This window comes from Staurois parvus, unplaced genomic scaffold, assembly GCF_062004578.1.
Source record: "Staurois parvus isolate SC_StPar_1 unplaced genomic scaffold, SC_StPar_1.0 ptg000264l, whole genome shotgun sequence".
Taxonomy (NCBI): domain Eukaryota; kingdom Metazoa; phylum Chordata; class Amphibia; order Anura; family Ranidae; genus Staurois; species Staurois parvus.
Window position 1 is genome coordinate 10,789,683 of NW_028318060.1, and position 20,243 is coordinate 10,809,925.

Here is a 20,243-nt window from a genome sequence, read left to right on the forward strand (position 1 = left end):
GGGCATGTGGAGTTCCTGCTGGGTCTTGTAGTCCTCCTTATTAAATGAAGTTTATGGTCCTCAATCATTCTGTCATCAAGAGGGATATATGCATGCAAGGAATGGAAAAGGCATCCAAATAGTGTGATTCCGTTTATTAAGTAAAATTGACATACACTGGTAATACACTCACATGGCTCCAAAATAAGACATGTGTCTGAGGACACCCAGTGGGAGGTGCGAAACGCATTAGATATGGACACTACAGGTGTTTGAAGAGGTCAAGGGGCTGCTTTGCCTTCTTATCAGCGTTCATGCTTGTTTTATTTTGGAACGGAATTTATTTTAACAGAAAAAGACTCCACTGTGGAGAGGAGTTTGGTATCTGACAGAATATCACTCTCAAGGAGAGAATTCTACCAGGGTAGGATTCAGAGATCCCAGGGTACAGAGAACCTAAACAATTCTGACCAAAAGCATAGTGAGATGAAGTAATGCCAGAAGGACAGCTTAATAAATATGGCCGATTCAAAAGATAGAGATAGAGCTTTAAGGGGAAACATGAACACCAGTGTTGGGGCCCTTACTTTTTAATATATTTATAAATGATATATAGGGTCTGGTATTAAAAATACCATTTCAGTGTTTGCAGATGACACCAAGCTGTGCAGTGGAATAACGTCCTTACAGGATGTCTCAAACTTACAAGCTGACCTCAATGCACTGTTTAATTGGGCAACTATGTGGCAAATGAGGTTTAATGTTGATAAATGTAAGGTTATTGTAAGAATATGCATGCATCATACATACTAGGGGGAGTACAACTGGGGGAATGAATGGTGGAGAAGGATCTGGGGGTTCTGGTAGATCACAAGCTTAATAATGGCATTCATTGCCAAGCTGTGGTTTCTAAAGCGAGCAAAATGCTCTCTTGTATCAAAAGAGGTATAGAGAGAGAGAGATATCATATTACCCCTGTACAAATCGTTAGTAACACCTCATCTGGTATATGCAGTTCAGTTTTGGGCACCAATTCACAAAAAGAACATTGGGGAACTAGAGAAAGTACAGAGAAGGGCAACCAAACTGTTAAGAGGCATGGAGGAGCTCAGTTATGAGGAAAGATTAGAGGAACTGAATTTATTCTCTCTTGAGAAGAGGAGATTAAGGGGGGATATGATCAACATGTATAAATACATCAGTGGTTCATATAGTGAACGCGGTGTAGAGTTATTCACCCTGAGGTCATCACAGAGGACAAGGGGGCACTCTTTACATCTGGAGGAAAAGTAATTTAATCACCATACATGAAAAGGTTTCTTCACAGTAAGAGCTGTGCAAATGTGGAATAGACTCCCTCAATAGTTGGTTCTGGTCAGCTCAGTGGATTGCTTTAAAAAAGGTCTGGATTGTTTCTTGCATACACAAAATATAACTGGATACTAACATTTATAGGTAAAGTTGATCCAGGGAATATCCGATTGCCTCTTGGGGGATCAGGAAGGAATGTTTTCCCCTGCATGTGCAAATTGGATCATGCTTTGCTGGGTATTTTGCTTTCCTCTGGATCAACTGTGGGTATAGGATTATAACTTTTTTTTTTTTTAATCGTTGAACTGGATGGACTTTTGTCTTTTTTCAGACATAGGTGTCCTTTTATGACACAGAGAATAGCTGCCATTCAGAGGATCGCAGCTATTCTCTGGTCATTCACAGTTTATAACACTCAGGAGATGATGTTCAGCCCTTCACTGGAGATCTGTCTTCTTCCTCCAGATTCTCCAGCCCAGAGCTGGAGAATCGGAGGGACCGCAAACTAAGCATCGATAATTTACCTCTGCTTAGTAGACTGATCTTTTACTGTAATCTCGTGAGATTATAGTAAAATCAGCCGTTTTCCAGCGTTTGTAGACCGTTCTCCCTTCGTTTGGAGAACTGATCTACATATGCTTCATAAACGGCATTCACAGGAGAACTGTGTTCTCAGAGAATGCCGGAGAACTGAGCAGCGATTTATTACTGCTGGTTCATAAACAGACACCTAACTACTATGTATGTAACTCTCAGGCACACTTAGAGGTGGATGTCCAGTAGGGTCATAACTGCATTCTGTTGTGGAAAGGGTTGAAGTTTTATTTGGACATAAAGTTCAGTTTTTATTCTCACATCTGCTTTACCTTGTACTAAATAAACTTCAGTGTAATTGAATCAAATCATATTCCATGAATCTAAATTGACTTACTATTTAAATATCGCACTACTTTACAGCCTTGGTATACACTGTTTGGCTAGTATATGTTTTTGTGCAGCGCTAATCAGTCATTCGGTGTTTGAACTTACTTGAGGTTGCTGTCTCACACACAAATGTGATCAGATTATCTTCAATCTTCTCAAAGGCATCAAAGTCATCGACAATAAATACATGGCGATCACTTGGTTTACTGCCTATATTACGGAGTTCATTATAATCCACATCAGCTACTCCGATGACAAAAACACTGAACCCTGAAAATGATGTAAATCATTGTTAACATAATAATAATAATAATATTAGTAATATACAGTATTCATGATATTTATAGATAGATAGATAAAATCTCACTGGGGCACCACAGACACTGGAAAACATATGTGCATGCAAATGAGGGTACCTGCATTACATTATTGCTGTTACTCTTCTTCAGGAAAAAAAATGAGTGCTTTAACCTGAAGCAATCTTAAAGAAACCATGTACTGAACACATGTAAAACAAAAAAATGTGATTTGTTTCGAAGTCTAATAAATTTCACGTAGTTGGATTCGATAAATTTGTTCAATTCATTTTTGGGATTCGTTTCGGTAATTCGTATTCAAATTCAATTAGAAAACATTTAGACCAAATTTGAAAAGTCATTCGTATTCGAAATTGGTTCAACCGAATTAAAAAAAAAATTTAACTTCCCCTTTTGAGTAGAGCTTCGTTTTAAATTTATTTTCCAATGTTTGTTCGATTTTGTTTTCACATTTGTTTTCGATTTTGTTTTCAAATTCAAATTTGTTTTTTAATCAAATTAAGGCCGCATTTCATTTCGTTATTTCGGATTCATTTAGATTAGTTCTTTTCGTAATTCGTTATTCGAATACATCTGAATCTCCCAATAACTAAAAAATTAGTCCAAAATGCGATTCAGAATGAAATGAACTGCACATGTCTAGTACTGAAAGATTTGTGTTACCTATCAAGCTGATCTATTAGAGTCACATAGCTGGAGCAAGTATGCAGATCAGGAATTATGACTTGATTTTGACCTAGATTGCTGCATGCCTGTTGACTTAAGTCAGAGACATCCAGGAAACTAGCATTTTTTAGGCAATCCACAATGGCAGCTTACATGTTTCCTTTAAATGAAATCTACTAACTATGTCTTGGAAAATTATCACAGCGATATGTAGTAGTGCTTTTCCTTGATGATGTGCATACACCAAACAGAAATCTACCCCTTGTAGGGATGCTAATGGGTTTAATCACTGCTTTGTTTTTAATCATTTTCTGACAACCCAAGTGGGAGTTATAAGTAGTTGCTCTGTCGTTCAACGTTTTGGCAGTTACCCAAACTTAGAGCTTTGACTTTGGGTGGATCTTGCTTTTAATAACCCAATTTGATGTGAAGAAATTAAAAGGCTTAACCCTGACAAACTCTATGCTTACACAAGCTCAGTTACAAAAGCAGTATTTGTATCTAAACTGGTCTTACTTATAATACTGATTTATTACACTATTAAAAATGCACACTGTAAATCCCCAGGACCGGACAGCCTTCCTCATGCTTATTATAAAGCTTTCCCTGACCTTCTGATTCCACAAATGGCTCATTATTTTAATTATTTACGAGACGGGGGAGTGGTGCCTTCTGACGAAAATAAAGCGATCATTAGTGTCATCCCTAAGCCCAATAAAGAAATTACTGCTGTCCCTAATTATCGTCCTATCTCCTTGAATAATTGTGATCTCAAGATTCTCACTAAAGTTTTGGCTTTACGCCTTCATAAACTTTTAGCTCATTATATTTATGATGGTCAATCAGGGTTTATTAGCGGTCGTCAAACACTTGGTCACTTGAACTTTGGCACTACTGTCAGCTGTACAATCTAATTGGGACAATTCCTTGTTGATGGAAGTCCTGCTGTTGTCTTTAGTTCTCCATAAAGCTTTCAACAGCCTGTCTTGGGACTATTTATTTCAGATGTTAGGTGCATTTGGGTTCGGCTCCTCCTTTTTTACTTTATTGCGGGCTCTATATTGTAATCCTTCAGCCCAGGTCTCTATTTGTGGATAAAAATCGGCTCTTCTGCCTATTGGGAAAGGTACTAGACAGGGTTGCCTCCTTTCCCCTTTACTTGTTGATTAGCAATGGACCCACTTGCTATAGCTATTCGTTCTGACCCTGCTATCTCTGGTATCTACTATGGCCAACAAGATCATAAATGTGCCTTATTTGCTGATGATCTCCTTATGTATGTATCTGCTCCTCGAGTGTCTTTAGCTAGTCTCCTCAATTTGCTTCACTGATTTTCTATGGCCTCAGGTCTTAAACTGAATTCCTCTAAAACAATTGCTTTAAATATTTCTTTACCCACTTCGGAGGTTCAATATCTTCGGGACAATTTCGATTTTCAATGGGCCCCCCGTTCTCTTCACTATTTGGGGATCCATCTCACGAGCTCTATTTCAACGCTATATCGTGCTAACTACCCCCCTCTTTTTAAACGACTCAAGACCGATTTACATAATTGAGCAGATCTCCCTTTATCCTGTTTGGTAGAATCAATTTTGTTAAAATGACGTTTCTGTCAAGACTGCTATATTATTTTCGGACTTTACCGACTGCCTCCCCCAGCCGGGAAATCTTACTCTTACAATCTGCTGTCTCTAGATTTATATGGGGAGGCAAACGTCCTTAAGTCAATAATTCAACTTTATTTTCTCAGAAAAAGCATGGCGGTTTGGGGCTTCCTAATCTTATGACTTATTTTCATGCGGCTCAGATAATCCAGCTCTCCTGCACTACAACTAGGGGCTAGGTACCTCATTGGGTTGGCATTGAGGCCCTCTCTTGCCGTCCGTATGCTATTGGCTCCCTTATGTGGCTTCCCAGTCGGTTGCGTCTTTTTATCCTCTGCCCTACTCATATTCTTTAATGATTTGGAATAGATGGCTGGCCCTCAAGCCTTTATTTTTCCTACATACCCCACTGGCCCCAGTTTTTTGTAATCCTTAATTCACACCTGGTTTAACACCATCTGTGTTTCAATGGTGGTTCAATAAGGGCTTTTTGTGTATCGGGGATTATTTGGAAGGACTTTGTCCATATTCTTTCCAAAATTTTCAGACAAAATGCCACCTGCCTTCTAGCGAACTGTTTCGTTATCATCAAATCATGTCTTTTATCATTAGCAAGCTTAAATTACTAATGAAACCCTGTACTCTCACCCCTCTCGAGGTGTCCTGTGGGGCTACGGGGACGGTGAAAGGTCATCTATCTAATATATATGCTTCCCTTGTTGATCCAAATATTAAGCTCTCTTATATGGTGCACTGGGAAAGGGATTTAAATATTTCTCTGGAGTTGGACACTTGGCAGAATACGACTAATGTTTTATCTAAAATCTTGATTAACACTACACTCATTGAATCCAACTTCAAAATGATTCTTCGGTGGTATTTGGTCCCTACACGTCTTGCTAAAATGTACCCTTCTGTGTCACCCAGCTGTTTTTGAGATTGTGGACAGGAGGGTATGTTGCTGCACATATGGTAGAAATGCCCTGTAGTGACTAGGTTTTGGATCCGTTTATTTAATTTCCTTTAATCGGTAACGGGGGTTAATATTCGTAGATCCCCTGAAATAGCTCTATTTCATTTATTGCCCACTGATATTCCGAAGAAATCGGTTAAATTGATTCTTTCTATCCTGTTGGCGGCGAGAATTATGATAGCCAAACATTGGAAACAGTCAGCAATCTCACTGGACTTAGTCAAAAAGAAACTTAATTGGATTATGATTATTGATAAACTTACTAGTATACTTAATAACAATACTTCTAAATTTGAGAGAACTTGAGACCCATGGATTCGGTATATTTCTGCTGTTTAATAGACTCTTGGCTGGCCCTCTCTCTTATTTCTTTTCCGGGTTTTATTCTTTATTTTTCTTCTTCAGTTCTTTCCTCATTTTCCGTTCTCTCTACTTTGTCTACTACTTTAATGATATTATTTGTACCACATTGTTTATGGCGCAATTTGCTCATAATCGATCAAATTCTACATGTGCTACCAGTGTATTCGTCATTACGCTTTATTGGTCGATTTTGTTGTTGTGTTGCTACACATTGTACTTGAATTTACTGTTTCATTGCTTGATGTTCTACAACTCGCCATGTTGATGGGTTGCGTTTCCTATCTTTCTGTATAATGTTTCTAAAATTCCTTAATAAATATATTGATATATAAAAATGCACACTGTATATATGAAAATACAATGCAGTTCATGCTGTGCAAAAATATTTCCATAATGCCTACTTCCATAAATGCATAAATGTTATCAAAACGTTTGGGCATAACGTTTATTTGTGCGAACAGGAATCAAATTCATCATGAGACTACAAAGATATAACTTTTTTTTACACAAAATAGCCAATCAAACCACAGCATGGAAATGTACTCAGTTTTAATATCAAGGAAAAGTATACAATCTATCTTCATTCATATTGGTTATAATAATAATATGGATGTTAGCACGCTTTTTATACAGACATAGGGGCAACAACCATTTTCACATATTACACTGCAATTGCAAGTTCTGCCACTAGTTGATAGTAGTGTTAAAAGGCTAAAAGCCATTTCTCATTACTATTTTGGAAAGAAAAAAGTTATATCTGCTAAGGTTGATCCCACATTCGGATCACTGCTCTTTGGAGTAAAAATCATATTTTTAATCACACCAATAAATATAGCTTTCCCTTTAGTTCTAACACTTGTGGCTATGAGAGCTGCGGTTCATGCTAGTGTCTTTTATCTGTCCCTCCTCTCCCTCTGTCAATTCACATAATGCTTTGTTTTTGTGAGTGGTTCAAGATGCTTCAGATACTGAGTGTGCCTTTCACTCTAAAGAGGGTGCCACATCATATATCCCCGGTGTGTTAATTCTGGCACTACAAGTCATATGGCTAATGATAACGAATTCTTCACTTCACTTGGCGAAAGTAAGACAGAAAGAATTACAACAGGTAATTGACAGTATATGGTCTCAGAAGGAACAGGGGAAGGGTGTCTACAATGCCCTCTATCCCAAGCCATTACCAGAAAGTAACCTATCAAAGATGTGCAATATGCTCCTACTTTTGAAAATAATCTCTTGTATGTGAAGAAGCTCACCAACCAAAAACATATAGTGGAATTCAGATGTAACATCTGTACTATTACAAAAGAAAGCCCCATACTAGAATAAAATAAATAATAAAAATCACAGACGAGCTGTACCAGCTAAAGTTCAGTGAATTGGTTAACATTATCAAAGAGGCAAAACATTTAAACTGTATTCAGACCTGGCACTGTCATTTTGGACACAATGGAATCCTGAAACTATAAAGAAGCTAGCTGAAGATCAGCAAGCCAGTGGCAAAAAGTTGATCCATGCAGTCAAATAATGAAGTGTACCTGCTGCATTAGAATCTCAGACTCCAGTTAATAAAAGGGATTTTCTCACTATTGTGCTCTATGTGTCACACAGAAAGATGAAGCTCCCGATACGGTCTAAAATACTCTGCACAGATAACAGCATGGACATCACAAGTGGTAACAAAAACAAACTATTCCAAAGAAGCATAGAATTATGCTCCAGACTTCTGTACCATGCAAACCACAAGTAATGGTGTTGCAGGGAGAAAGTGAACCACACTTTATGTGAAAGTGGCATGTTTTTGATGTAGATATGCCAACAACATATTAGGATGAGGCAATCATGCCAGTTTACTATCTCCAAAAACTACTTACCTGGAAAAACAACAGAGAAAACTCCATATGAACTATGGAATGGAAAGAAGCCTGACCTGAGATACATTAAAATCTAGGGAGGAAAAACTTACAAAATGGGAACCTTCTGTTAAGGAAGAGCTTTTATTGCTCAGATAATGTAATGCTCTAACTAGTGGAACTACAAGGTTAGGATGTCATTTGCTGCTTCTAATCTGTGTGTTCCTGTTGTTTTTCAGGAAAACAAGAAAGGCTCAGCCATACATCCAACAACGTCTGACTGATATGAGGCAATGGTATTTTTTACATATGCATGTGTCTTCAATGGTACCTTTCCAAAACTCTTTATGCAATCATCATGCCTCTAGCAGTCACTCTTTTCTGATAATATGGATTAGGAATCTGGTATGGCCACATCTCCTTGGCAGCATAACATAACTTCATAACTTGCATGCCTCAACCAAGAAAACCTCTGCTCTCATGTATCATTTTTCCTTGGTCTTTGCTGTTTAAGGTACACTGTCAATCACTATGCTACAAGGCAGGAGATTGGCAAAGATACAAAATGTTTAAGGGTGTTAGATCTTGAATGGTAAATTAACTTCTTTCACATTGCAAGCAAAGTAGATACAAGTGTTCAGTGGTTGGATTTAGACATAAAACAGTTTCTTGATTAAAATAAAATCTTGATTGTTAGTTACATTGGTATTCTTCTATAAATATTGATTTTTGGTGGACTGATACTGTAAACTACATCCTACAAGAGTGCGGTCAATTTGGTGATTGCGAACCAGTTTATAACATGTTCTCATAACGTACTGGAAGTATCCTGTTAGGAAAAGAAACATGTTGTTTCTGTTTTAGCAGCAAGAAAGCACAGGTGTGTTGCATGCTTACCAGAATGCTGGATGTCCATGGCATACTTTTTCACGTCATCTTGAGATCTTCCATCAGTGACCACAACGAGCACCTTGGGAACAGAACGTCTCATTCCATTTTCCACAGTTATAACCTTTTCACGAACAAACTTAAGTGCTTTTCCTGTAAAAGGGCAAACAGATATTATATCATTATTATTGTCCTATATGTGGATGTTATTTGTGACCCATAGATACATTTGATGTCACCTTTTTTAGCATGGATATTTACAGCTCTTTTCAATAAAGGCTTGCAAACTGGAGTCAGAAGACTGCAGTTTGTACGCACCAATAGCCAGAGAGGTCTTGCAAATTCCATGTTAAATTCAATCATCTCTTAGTGATCATACCTTCTTTGAGGACACAAGTTAAAGTGGTTGTAACCCTTACATATACCCAATGAAGTGACTGGCCTCAGTTGGTACACAGAGATGAAACAAATCCTCCTGTATAAATTGTAATTGTCTATCTGCAGTCTTCTCTTCTCTACATCCGTTCAAAGTGCTGAATTTTAAAGCTTGCCTGAGAGTTCAGAAAAAATGGGGCTGAAATCACAGACTGCTGAGCTCAGTGAGTAGAGCTCTGAGAGTTGATTGTAGGGAAGGAACAGTCCCCCCCCCCTCCTCCTCCACACAGCTCACAGGAACAGAGCAGAGGCTGTCAATCTGCTGAAGGTCCCTCTCCTATCTCCATTTTTCTCTTGGTGTCAGAAAAACTTGTCAAAAGTGATTCATGCTGACAGTAAACGAAGCAGCGAACAGAATTGACATTTACTACTCTTAATTGAGACATGTACACACCACAGAGGGATATGCTTTGTTTATATTTCATGTCTGAGGTTTACAACCACTTAAAAGGATATGTTTACCTTTTGAAAAAAAAAATAAAATTTTTTTTGCAGTTAAAAAAAGTGCATTTATTATTTGTTTTTCTACAGATCGCTGGTGCAATCTCAGGCTCCTGCAGACTCGCAGGATAGCTGTCTGCTCATACCTCGTATGGGCAAGCAGTTACTTGAGAGCCAAAAGATAAATGTACTACTAGAGCGCTCACCAGTGCTCTCATAATTCATTAATAACTACAAGCCGTCAGCTGCAATGGCTGATGGTATTTGTAGGCATTCATTCACAGTATACTGTGAATGAATGACACGAAGCCCAAACAGCTGCGTTGTTTTTAAATTGTGACAGCAGGTGCCAAGGGGGAGAGGCTGAAGATGCTGGAACATATTACACGTTCCACCCTAAATATGAGTAGAACATGTAACATATTCCAAATGTGAACTTTTCCTTTAAGTACAACTTGACAGCTAAAGTTTTCCAGTTATAAGGGGCACCAAGTTACAGAAAATCTTAGAAGGCTCCCCCTTCACCATGCATCCACTTCCATTTTTTAGTGCATGTTGGATGATGGGGGGGATGCCTGATTATTTCCACTCATCTCTGCATGAACAGGATGTAGGACAATACTTTAGGACCCCTTGTGTCACCATCATCAAAGCAATCATTCATTATCAATACACAGAACTGTTATGTACTTGAACCAAATATATATATAAGAGGTTTCTCATGTGTATAGCCATATTAAGATCTGATCAGGGGAGTGTTCAGTGGGGATTTCATAACATAAATGCCAAAGTGTGTGAATTTGTCTCCATACAGGAAAAAAATATACGCCATCTAATCTGTTCAGAAAGCCTAAAGTCCACCAAAATGTTTTTTTTGTCAAGCCGGGTCAAAACTTTTTTTTTATCTGATTAGACTAGGAGATGGGTAAGAACTACTGTCAGATTTTAAAAAACTGTGTCTCTGTTGAAGAGTTTTCCTCCATTTCCTGATCCTTCTTATGCACATCACCTGGACTGGACAAAAGAAGAACTTCCGCAGTGGAGACATAGACAGCAATAAAAACCTACCATTACATATAACATTTACTTCATGCCTGACCTGTCTTGACATCTGCTACACATCGTGTTTTGCTCTCCAACCCGTCTCAAAAAAAAGAAAAAAAGAAAAAGGCAGTACAGTACCTGTCTTTGTGTTTCCCCCTTTGTATCGGATATTAGCAAGAGCTCCCAGTGCTTGTGATTTTTCTGCATATGTATTCAACTTAAATTCAGTTTGTGCATCATCACTGAACTGCACGAAAGATACCTGTAGAGAAATAGGTATTCATAATGATCAAAACCAAGAATATATATATATATATATATATATATATATATATATATATATATATACACACACACACACACATTTATTTGTTACATCATTATTATCCTGTCCTTCCTTTTTTCCTAGGCTTGTTATAGACACTATCCTGCCCTCTAGTGGGCATAATATTGGAACCTCCATCTTTTAGTAAATATTACTGGCATCCTACTTTTTTTTATTTCTGCTGTGCTGATGTATATTACTGTTATTCTCACCTGGATTCCAGCTGGATTGATGACGTCAAATGCTCCAATGGTATTAAAAATAAACTGGCGTACTTTGTTGAAGTTATCATCACCAATACTCCAGGAGCTGTCAATCAGAAAAACTATATCTGCTTTTGCACCTTTGCACACTAAAGAACAAAAAAATAGTGAACATTAATAATTTGGTTATTTTTACCAAGCATTTTTTAAATACAATTAATAAAACATTTTTTTTTCAATTCCAGAGAAAACACAATTAAAAAGAACTGAAAAATATTAAAACAGATTTTATTAGAGAGCATTTCTGGTGAAGCAAGAAAGAAAGCCCAAATAAATACAAAGTACTGGTACGGGACTTTTCCACACAACCAGTACCCAAAAAAGGTAATGCAGTAATACAACTGTAAATAAAAACTATTAATAAGAATTTAAAAAAGGCCTTTTATTTTCCCCAGTTGCCTTTAAACAAAAAAGCAAAACACCACCATGTCCTCACTCTGAAATAGGATGGGGCTATGGACCCAGCACAGGACAAAGAAGACTGATGATCTCTTAAACGATCAGAACACTTCCTCCAACCAACTGGTGAATAGAGGAATGTTTTCTTTATTTTAAAGTTACTTCTCCTACCTGTTGATCCAAGGTGCAAGGTGGACCAAAACCATTTGCTAGTTACAGGTAAAGGTCATCAATTACTCGAAAATGGGTACATACCGCCAGTATGGGACATTATTGACTCAAAATCCACCCTCAGTACTATGTTAGCATTTTAAAAAGAGGGTATTACTTTCAGGGCCTGCCTCTTGAAGCACCTAGCCAATGGTAGGGTATGCCTGCAGGTATCACTATAACAGTGGGTTCACATGACTGCTGCTATGGAGATGCTAGCCATTGTGATTGCTGTTCTAACCTAACATAATTTAGAAAAGGGGAAGCATGGTTTTTATTTTTGTTCCAAAAACCTAAGTTCACTCAATCCTAAACTGTGTTTAAACTACCAGAATATTTAGGCATGATAAATCGATGTATGCATGTGCCAGTTTGGTAGTTTGTGCTATAAAATGCCAGGGCAGTTACAATAATACTCAATAGGCTGCCTGTTTAAATCCCACTTGCCAAGTTCCATGTGTATTTACATACCTGTGTTCTATTGGCAAGGTCTTATAACAGAGTAAATTAGGAAGCTATCCATGGAAACTAGGCAGAGAGAGTTTTGTGCAATCATCCATATCATTCCTGATTGGTTGCTATGAATGGCTGCACATTGATCATTATAATTACTATATGACCATCTATATAAAAGCCATCTAACGTCAATGTTATTTACACAGTGATTAAAGTAAAAAAAAAACCACAATACCTACTATTACTACATGCCCTGATACAGTCTGGATGCTAAAAGAAACATGAAGAATGACTTCATATGGACAAATGTCATGTGGTGTATAATCAGGTACAGGGCTTACGTGTCTCTGTTTTTATTATAATGTATTGGGAGGTATGTGAGTTAGTAATCAAATAACATAATACAAACCTTCGCGTGCAGGAGGTATTGTGGGAGGTGGAGGAGGAGAAGGAGGTAATGTAGGCGCCTCTGTTGGTTTTATCACTATATAAAAAAATAATACGTATTAATGATGACAAAGTGATGAAATTATGAAAAAGAACAATAAAACTATAAACTAATGACTTCATTACCCAAGAAGCATACTTGTCAGGAAGACAATTTCAATGTAATGTAAATTATTTAAATTTTGCTTACTTAATTCAAACAGAAGGAATAACGACAAATGTCAAATTGCATATTAATACTATTAAAAACAAATTATAGCTTAAAAAAAAAACTTCACACATCAAAGAGCTTTATGGCTCTGGTATGCAGCAATGTGTACGCAGATAGATAAATCTGTTTTATACATACACATAAATGTACTATAGACATGCTACAGAAATGAGGCTAACATGCAAGATTTTTGAAGAAGAGTACTCTGAATCATAACATTAGATCTCAGCATAGTGGTGTGGAGCTCTTAGCACCAAGAACAAGGGGAAATCATAAAATTGATGCAATGGCACCAAAAATAACAGCTCCTAAAAATGATTCATCCACTCCAAATATATTATGAAAATGTAGAATATGAAGAAACTGGACTCTCCAAAGCACAAGAAGAACACACCAAGGGAATAACCATTGTTTTCTGATGGTTTAGGTAATATTCCTAAATTACAATTGCTCATTATGAACACTTTATTAGAAAAATTTACTTACAGGTTCGTTCTTTGGTTGAAACCCCTCTCCCCTCAAGGTTTGGAGTTTGCACAAAAACTGTGACTGTGTAATCTGTGTCAGGGTTCAGTCCATTGAAGCAGTGTGATGACTCAGAGCCAGTCACTGTTATCTCTTGCCCACGTGATCCTGTATATCAACATAAACCAAGATCAATGGTTCTGAATTTAGTAATTTTAGTGCAAATATTGGAACTGGAAAAAACAAATTACCATAAACATAACTATTGATAATTTCAAGTATAGCATTGCATGATACAATTCTACAGTGTACTGATGTTCTAAACCCACAGTGATTTTTTTTTTTTATTAAGAGTACATATTTAGAGCTGATGTTATCCAGGATATTAAACCTTATTAAACAACACAATTACAGAGAAAACATTGAATCTTGACCTTTTTATTGCATTATGTTTTTACTGAATTAGTACATTTCCAAATAGCCTTTATAGCCGTCTCACTTGGCTATAAGCCAGTTAGTGCCTATGTTTGAAGAGAAAGACAGTGATGAATGAGTATTATAGCAAAAGAAAACTGAGCAGGGCTGACACCACTCAGTCCATACCCCTTAGGTCCTTAGGCACAATTCCCCATGTCTTAAGAATTATGGCTTCCATCCATCCCTCATTCAGAGATCCTTTGTCTTTCATAAAAGCTGTAGTATGGCTTCTATGAATGGCGGATCAGACAGGAAAAGATAGGCATAGTAAGGCTCTCTTGACTTTTAGTTGAGTTAACCCCCACCACATTGGAAGACTATATAGGCAGAGGTGGGGGGGGGGGGTGCAGGATCAACTTGATTACCACTAAAATAAGAAGAATCAACACAAGGGACACATAACATTAACTGTAAGTTAAGTCCTTCATGCTGAATTTTCTATTTGTGTTTTGGCTGCACTTAGGCTTTAAAGATCCCCTGTGTTATAATATACAGTAGCAGAAGTGTCACTCCCAAAGTGAGAAGCAAAGGAAGTCTTGCTGTGCTTACCATGAAAAAAAAACAGTTCTACAAAATGAGATAGAGAGAACAGCAGTTTAGCAGCAAACTAGATATAACTACACAGCACAGTGGCTTAATTGTTAGCACTTATGCCTTGCAGCAATGGGGTCCTTGGTTTGAATCTTAGCATGACATTATCTGCATGGCGTTTGCATTTATTCCTGTGTTTTTGTGGGTTTTCTTCAGGTACTCTGGGTTCCTCCCACATTCCAAAGACATGCTGGTAAGTTAAAGTAGAATTATAAGCAAAACTGTTTTTTTTATTTTAGATAGAATAAGGGAGGGTTATAACCCCTGTAAAGTTTATTTTTGCCCTCTTTGTCCCAATAGAGAGATTTTTCTTCACTTCCAGTCCTATAGACAAAACAGGAAGAGAAACTCCCTGCAAATTAGAGGGAATCCCTTGGGGAGCTCCAGGTCCCTAGAACTAGTGTCTACATAGGTAGATTTCCCCTCTATTATGTTTCTGGGGACAACCCAAAATTTTGGATTTTCTTTTACTTTCATTTTCAATGATAATAGTAAACATGACAAACAGAGAGGGTGAATCTCCCTAATGTAGAAACAGACAGCAATAAAAGCCTGACAGGTGTTCTAATCCCTCTCCACTCCAAAACTAAATAAAGGAGGAGGTTTGAGGAAACACCTAACAATCCAATTTGTAAAAAATGTGCCAAGAATATTCGATGAAAAAAGGTGTTCAAAGAGCTAGCGCATAGAATCGCCAGTACAGAATTGATATCACACACAGATACTAGAGAAGTAGAAATAGGATCCTGCTATACATGAGCTAGGAAAAGTCAGTGGATATTACTGCACAATGACCACTGAGAGGCTACACAAGCATTGCTATTTATTCATATGGAGAAAAACAAAGAATTAAAAAAACATAATATACCATCAACTGGATTTAACTTGACTCTGTATGAAGTTGCAGCTCGGTGAGGAGTCCATCTAACACAAAATGAGTCCCACGCAACCTGGTAGCTTGTCAGATCAGTCACATTCAAATACACTGCACAATAAAAGACATAAGAGTTCAGTTTCTTTATATATATATATATATTTATATATATATATATATACATACATATATATATATATATATATATTACATACAGTGCTCAGCATAAATGAGTAATGAGTACACCCCTTTTGAAAAGTAAGATTTTAACCAATATCTCAATGAACACGAGAACAATTTCCCAAATTTTGACAAAACTGAGTTTTATAGAACATTTATTTAGCTCGTTACATGAAAGTAAGGTTAATAATATAACTTAGATTACAAAATCTTCAGTTTTACTCAAATTAGCTGATGCAAAAATGAATACATCCCATCACAAAAATGACTACATCTAGTATTTTGGATGACCTTCATGATTTGTAAGGACAGCACCAAGTCTTCTACAGATCAACTTCTTTTACAGCCTGGATTCTGGATGGAGAGTGATGCTCAACTAGTCTCTTCAGAATTCCCCATAGGTGTTCAATTGGGTTCAGATCAGGAGACATACTTGGTCACTGAATCACTTTCACACTGTTCTTCTTCAGGAATGCAACAGTGGCCTTAGATGTGTGTTTTGGATCATTGTCATGTTGGAAAAGTGCATGACAACCAAGGGCTCGGAGTGATGGTAGCATCTTCTCTTTCAATATAGAGCAGTACATCTGTGAATTCATGATACCATCAGTGAAATTCAGGTCCCTGACACCAGCAGCACTCATGCAGCCCCACAGAAAGACACTGCCACCAGCACGTTTCACTGTAGGTATCATGCATTTTTCTTTGTACTCTTCACCTTTGTGACGCCATACAGTTTTGAAGACATCAGTTCCAAAAACATTTATCTTGGTCTCATCACACCAGAGTGCAGAGTCCCAGTAGTTTTCTTCTGGCAAATTCTAGTCAGGCTTTTTTGTCCATGGGCTTTAGGAAAGGTTTCCTTTGTGGATGGCACCTATGCATGCCATTCCTCTGCAGTGTATGCCATTCCTCTGCAGTGTATTGTGTCACGGGAAACAATCACCCCAGTTTGGCTTCTACTTCTTTAGTTAACTGCAGTGAACTTGCATTATGATTTTCTTCAACCCTTCTCATCAGAAGATGCTCCTGTCAAGGCATTAACTGCTGTCAGCGGCCTGGATGTCTCTGTGAGATGGTTACAGTTCCATCTTTGTAACATTTTTGTATCACTTTTGCTACAGTATTCTGACTTATAAGTAAAGCTTTGCTGATCTTCTTGTAGCCTTCACCTTTCTTGTGTAAAGAAATTATTTTCTTTCTCAGGCCATATGACATTTCTCTTCCATGTGGTGCCATTGCTGACAGCATGAAATGGGAAGGGCTTTTCTTTGTTAAGTAAAGCCCCTTTATAATGAACTGTCTGCTGGACACCTGTTTATCAATAATTAGACTCGCCAGTAGTTGAATTCTAGTTAATTAGGATTTTGTTGTGGTGTATTCATTTTTCCAACACGGTCTTGCATGCATTTGTTAGGAAAAATACTTTTTTGTGTGTGCAAATTAACAAATCTTGTTTGCAATCAATGGCCCGAACATATGTGAAAATATTGTATTATAGTGTCCCATAGAAAATGTTGATTCTGAAAGCAAAGTAAAGGTTTTCTGACAAATCTGTTTGTGTACTCATTTATGTTGAGCAATATATATATAAGTTTTAACAATGACCAGTCATACATTTAAAGACACACTACAAGTACCTGCTGATTTTGAATGTTTGACCACTCAAAAAGAAATGATCAGTCTAAAAATCAAATGGTAGGTGTATTGTAACACTGAGAGACAGAATAGCAACAAAAAATTCAAAAGAAATGCATGTCAAACTAATTATGACCTGATTTGCATGTTCATGAGGGAAACAAGTATTTGATCCCTTATCATTCAGCAGGATTTCTGGCTACCAGGTGTCTTTCATACAGGTCACAAGCTGAGATTAGAAGCCGTGTCTTAAAGGGAGTGCTGCTAATATCATTTTGTTACCTGTATAAAAAGACACCTGTCCACAGGAGCAATCAAACAATCAGATTCCAAACTCTCCACCAAGGCAAAGACCAAAGAGCAGTCCAAGGATGTCAGGGAAAAGATTGTAGACCTACACAAGGCTGGACTGGGTTACCAAACTATCGCCAAGCAGCTTTGTGAGAAGGTGACAACAGTTGGTGCAATCATTCGCAAATGGAAGAAACAATACACCTACCATTCGAATTTTTAGACTGATCATTTCTTTGAGAGTGGGCAAACATTCAAAATCAGTAGGGATCAAATACTTGTTTCCTTCACTGTATAACAGTTCTCAATAAATTAGATTTAGCAAAAAAATGCTTCTACTAAAATTCACCATGTCCCTAATTACAATAGTACATAAAAAGATATAGTAACCATACTGGTAATATGGAAATCAAGAGCGTATGCAAAGAGCAGAAAGGTGGTGAATAACATGAAGAAGTGGTTACAATGATATCTGTATTGAAGAGGTAAGTATGCATGAAGCTAATGCTATAGCCTGTACAATAAATGAAAGAAAAATGTAAACTACAGTAGAGGTAGCACACGACATCAGAGGTAATCAGAATGTGGGCGGAGCTTACTTACATGTGGTTCCAGGCCCTGAGAGTGGTCCGCTTAGTCCTGTGTCATACTGAGCATATACCTTGACATCATATGTGGTTCCAGGATTCAAGTTTTGCAGAGTGTAGGAATTCACATCACCAACAAACACTTCTACAGATTCATCAGCATCTTTATGTAACAACATAAAAATTGACATGGGTGTTCAGTAAGTTTATTTTTTTTACGTTTTATGTCAAACTTTATATAGATCATCAGAATATATACTGCTGCCATTCCAGATACTATACTTTTGTTATGAAAACTGTTTTGTTATGAAAAGTGTGTACTGTAAAAAATTTTGCTTAGTCAGCAGATCTTAAGAAACATTTTCCAATTTCATTATAAAGATGTTTTAATTTGTATAAGACTACTATGCTGATTACAATGGTAAAATAAAGATGTAGGGAGGCTAACAGTACAACAAAAGTGTCAAATAGTTTAGCGGAACCTTGCCCTAAAACTAATCTCCTCTAGCTCTTCACATACACTATATATATATATATATATATATATATATATATATATATATATATATATATATATTCCCCCCTTTTAAACTGCACTTCTGTAAGTCTCATCTAGGCAAGAATGACATCTGCCCCCTACCCACCCCCCAGCCCTACCACCCTCCTAGATCTGGCGTGTGTTCCAAAAGACCTGTGGTTTCCCTGAGCATGCACAATGGTGTGTAGCACATAACTTACAAAACGTCCTCCAGCATATCTGTGCTTGCGCCATAATGGTGGAATGGGGGGCTGAGCCCCGAAGAAAAGGGGCTTTAAATCTATATCACCTTGACCCTTGTGTTTGATGTTAGTTATTAAGATTATTCATTGTAACTTGTTGCAAATAAAGGTACAAATGTTTACTAACCATGTGGCTGGTACACAAGCTTGTATCCAAGAACTGGAGAAGTAGCTCTGTCCCAAGATACCCTGAATCTGGTATACCATTCATCAGAAATTTGCAAGTTCCTTGGTGCAAGCAGACCCACTAAAAAAGAGAACAATATATTATAATCAAGTATTCTATAACATTATGCTTTACAGGTATAACATTCATTTGGAAGCTTTTATATCCACTGGTGTTATGGACAAACCACATCTCCACTGACAGGTGTCACAAGTGGTAGAGGAAATAGAATGTTTTAGTTTATACAGCATAAGCATATGTTCTCAACATAGAGAATATGCACCGGTTGGAGTGAATTGTGACACCCACTGTCTTGGACTACCCTATTTTTTCAAGTTCAGAGCTAAAAGTTTCATAAAATATTTTCTTGCCAGAAATCTTTAACCATGCTCTGCTGTACACACCTAAAGCATTGGTCCCTGAACTTTCTAAACAAGGGCAAATTTGCTGTCTTTCAGACCTTAGCGGGACCAGACTGTGGACAGTGTGAGGGGAAAAAATGACCCAGGGTTGGTGAGCAGGGGGAGCAAAATATGTGGTTAGTGGAAAGAGCAATAATGCACCATTACTGGCATCAATGGAAGGAATTGTGCCTCATTATTGCCATCATTTGGAGAAACAGTGCCCCATCAATGTTGTCAGTGAGAGGAATGGTGCCCTATTATTTGTGTCAGGGACCCAACTAAAGTCAAGCAAAGAGCTGTATGTGTCCTGCAGGTTTCAGGACCACTGACTTATTGTGTATGTATAGCCAAATATTTTTTTTTTTGTTGTAGATAAGCTATCAGTGTATTTTCTTCTGTCTGTGTTTTATTTAGAAGATTTCCCTTCACCTCCTGTCTTGTAGATGCCACCTAAAGTGCAAAGAAACCCTACAAAGGGAGGAGTATTCCCCTCGTCACCTGCATTCACCCACCATCTGTCCCCACTGAATCATTCACCATCTATTTTTGTTCTGGTGATAACTGATGTATAACCAAGGCATACCTGGAAACTCTGAATGGTGAGAGGGGAAAAAGTGCAATTTAAAAGGGAAGGGCTTAAAGGATAGGGTCTACAGTAAAATACAAATAAAACACAGTACT

General features: G+C 37.5%; 1 protein-coding gene across 4 annotated transcripts in view; it reads right to left on the reverse strand.

Annotated features, from left to right (window-relative positions):
• Nucleotides 1–20,243, reverse strand: part of COL12A1 (collagen type XII alpha 1 chain) — a 252,311-nt gene that overhangs the window by 69,837 nt on the left and 162,231 nt on the right. For all 4 annotated transcript variants that reach the window (XM_089681387.1, XM_089681390.1, XM_089681388.1 and 1 more), the window contains 9 exons: nucleotides 19,120–19,239; nucleotides 18,229–18,375; nucleotides 15,511–15,627; nucleotides 13,596–13,742; nucleotides 12,861–12,935; nucleotides 11,336–11,475; nucleotides 10,937–11,060; nucleotides 8,888–9,031; nucleotides 2,320–2,484 (listed from right to left, as the gene is read on the reverse strand). In XM_089681387.1, the coding sequence (XP_089537513.1) occupies nucleotides 2,320–2,484; nucleotides 8,888–9,031; nucleotides 10,937–11,060; nucleotides 11,336–11,475; nucleotides 12,861–12,935; nucleotides 13,596–13,742; nucleotides 15,511–15,627; nucleotides 18,229–18,375; nucleotides 19,120–19,239 (1,179 nt within the window). The remainder of the gene's footprint in view (nucleotides 1–2,319; nucleotides 2,485–8,887; nucleotides 9,032–10,936; nucleotides 11,061–11,335; nucleotides 11,476–12,860; nucleotides 12,936–13,595; nucleotides 13,743–15,510; nucleotides 15,628–18,228; nucleotides 18,376–19,119; nucleotides 19,240–20,243) is intronic.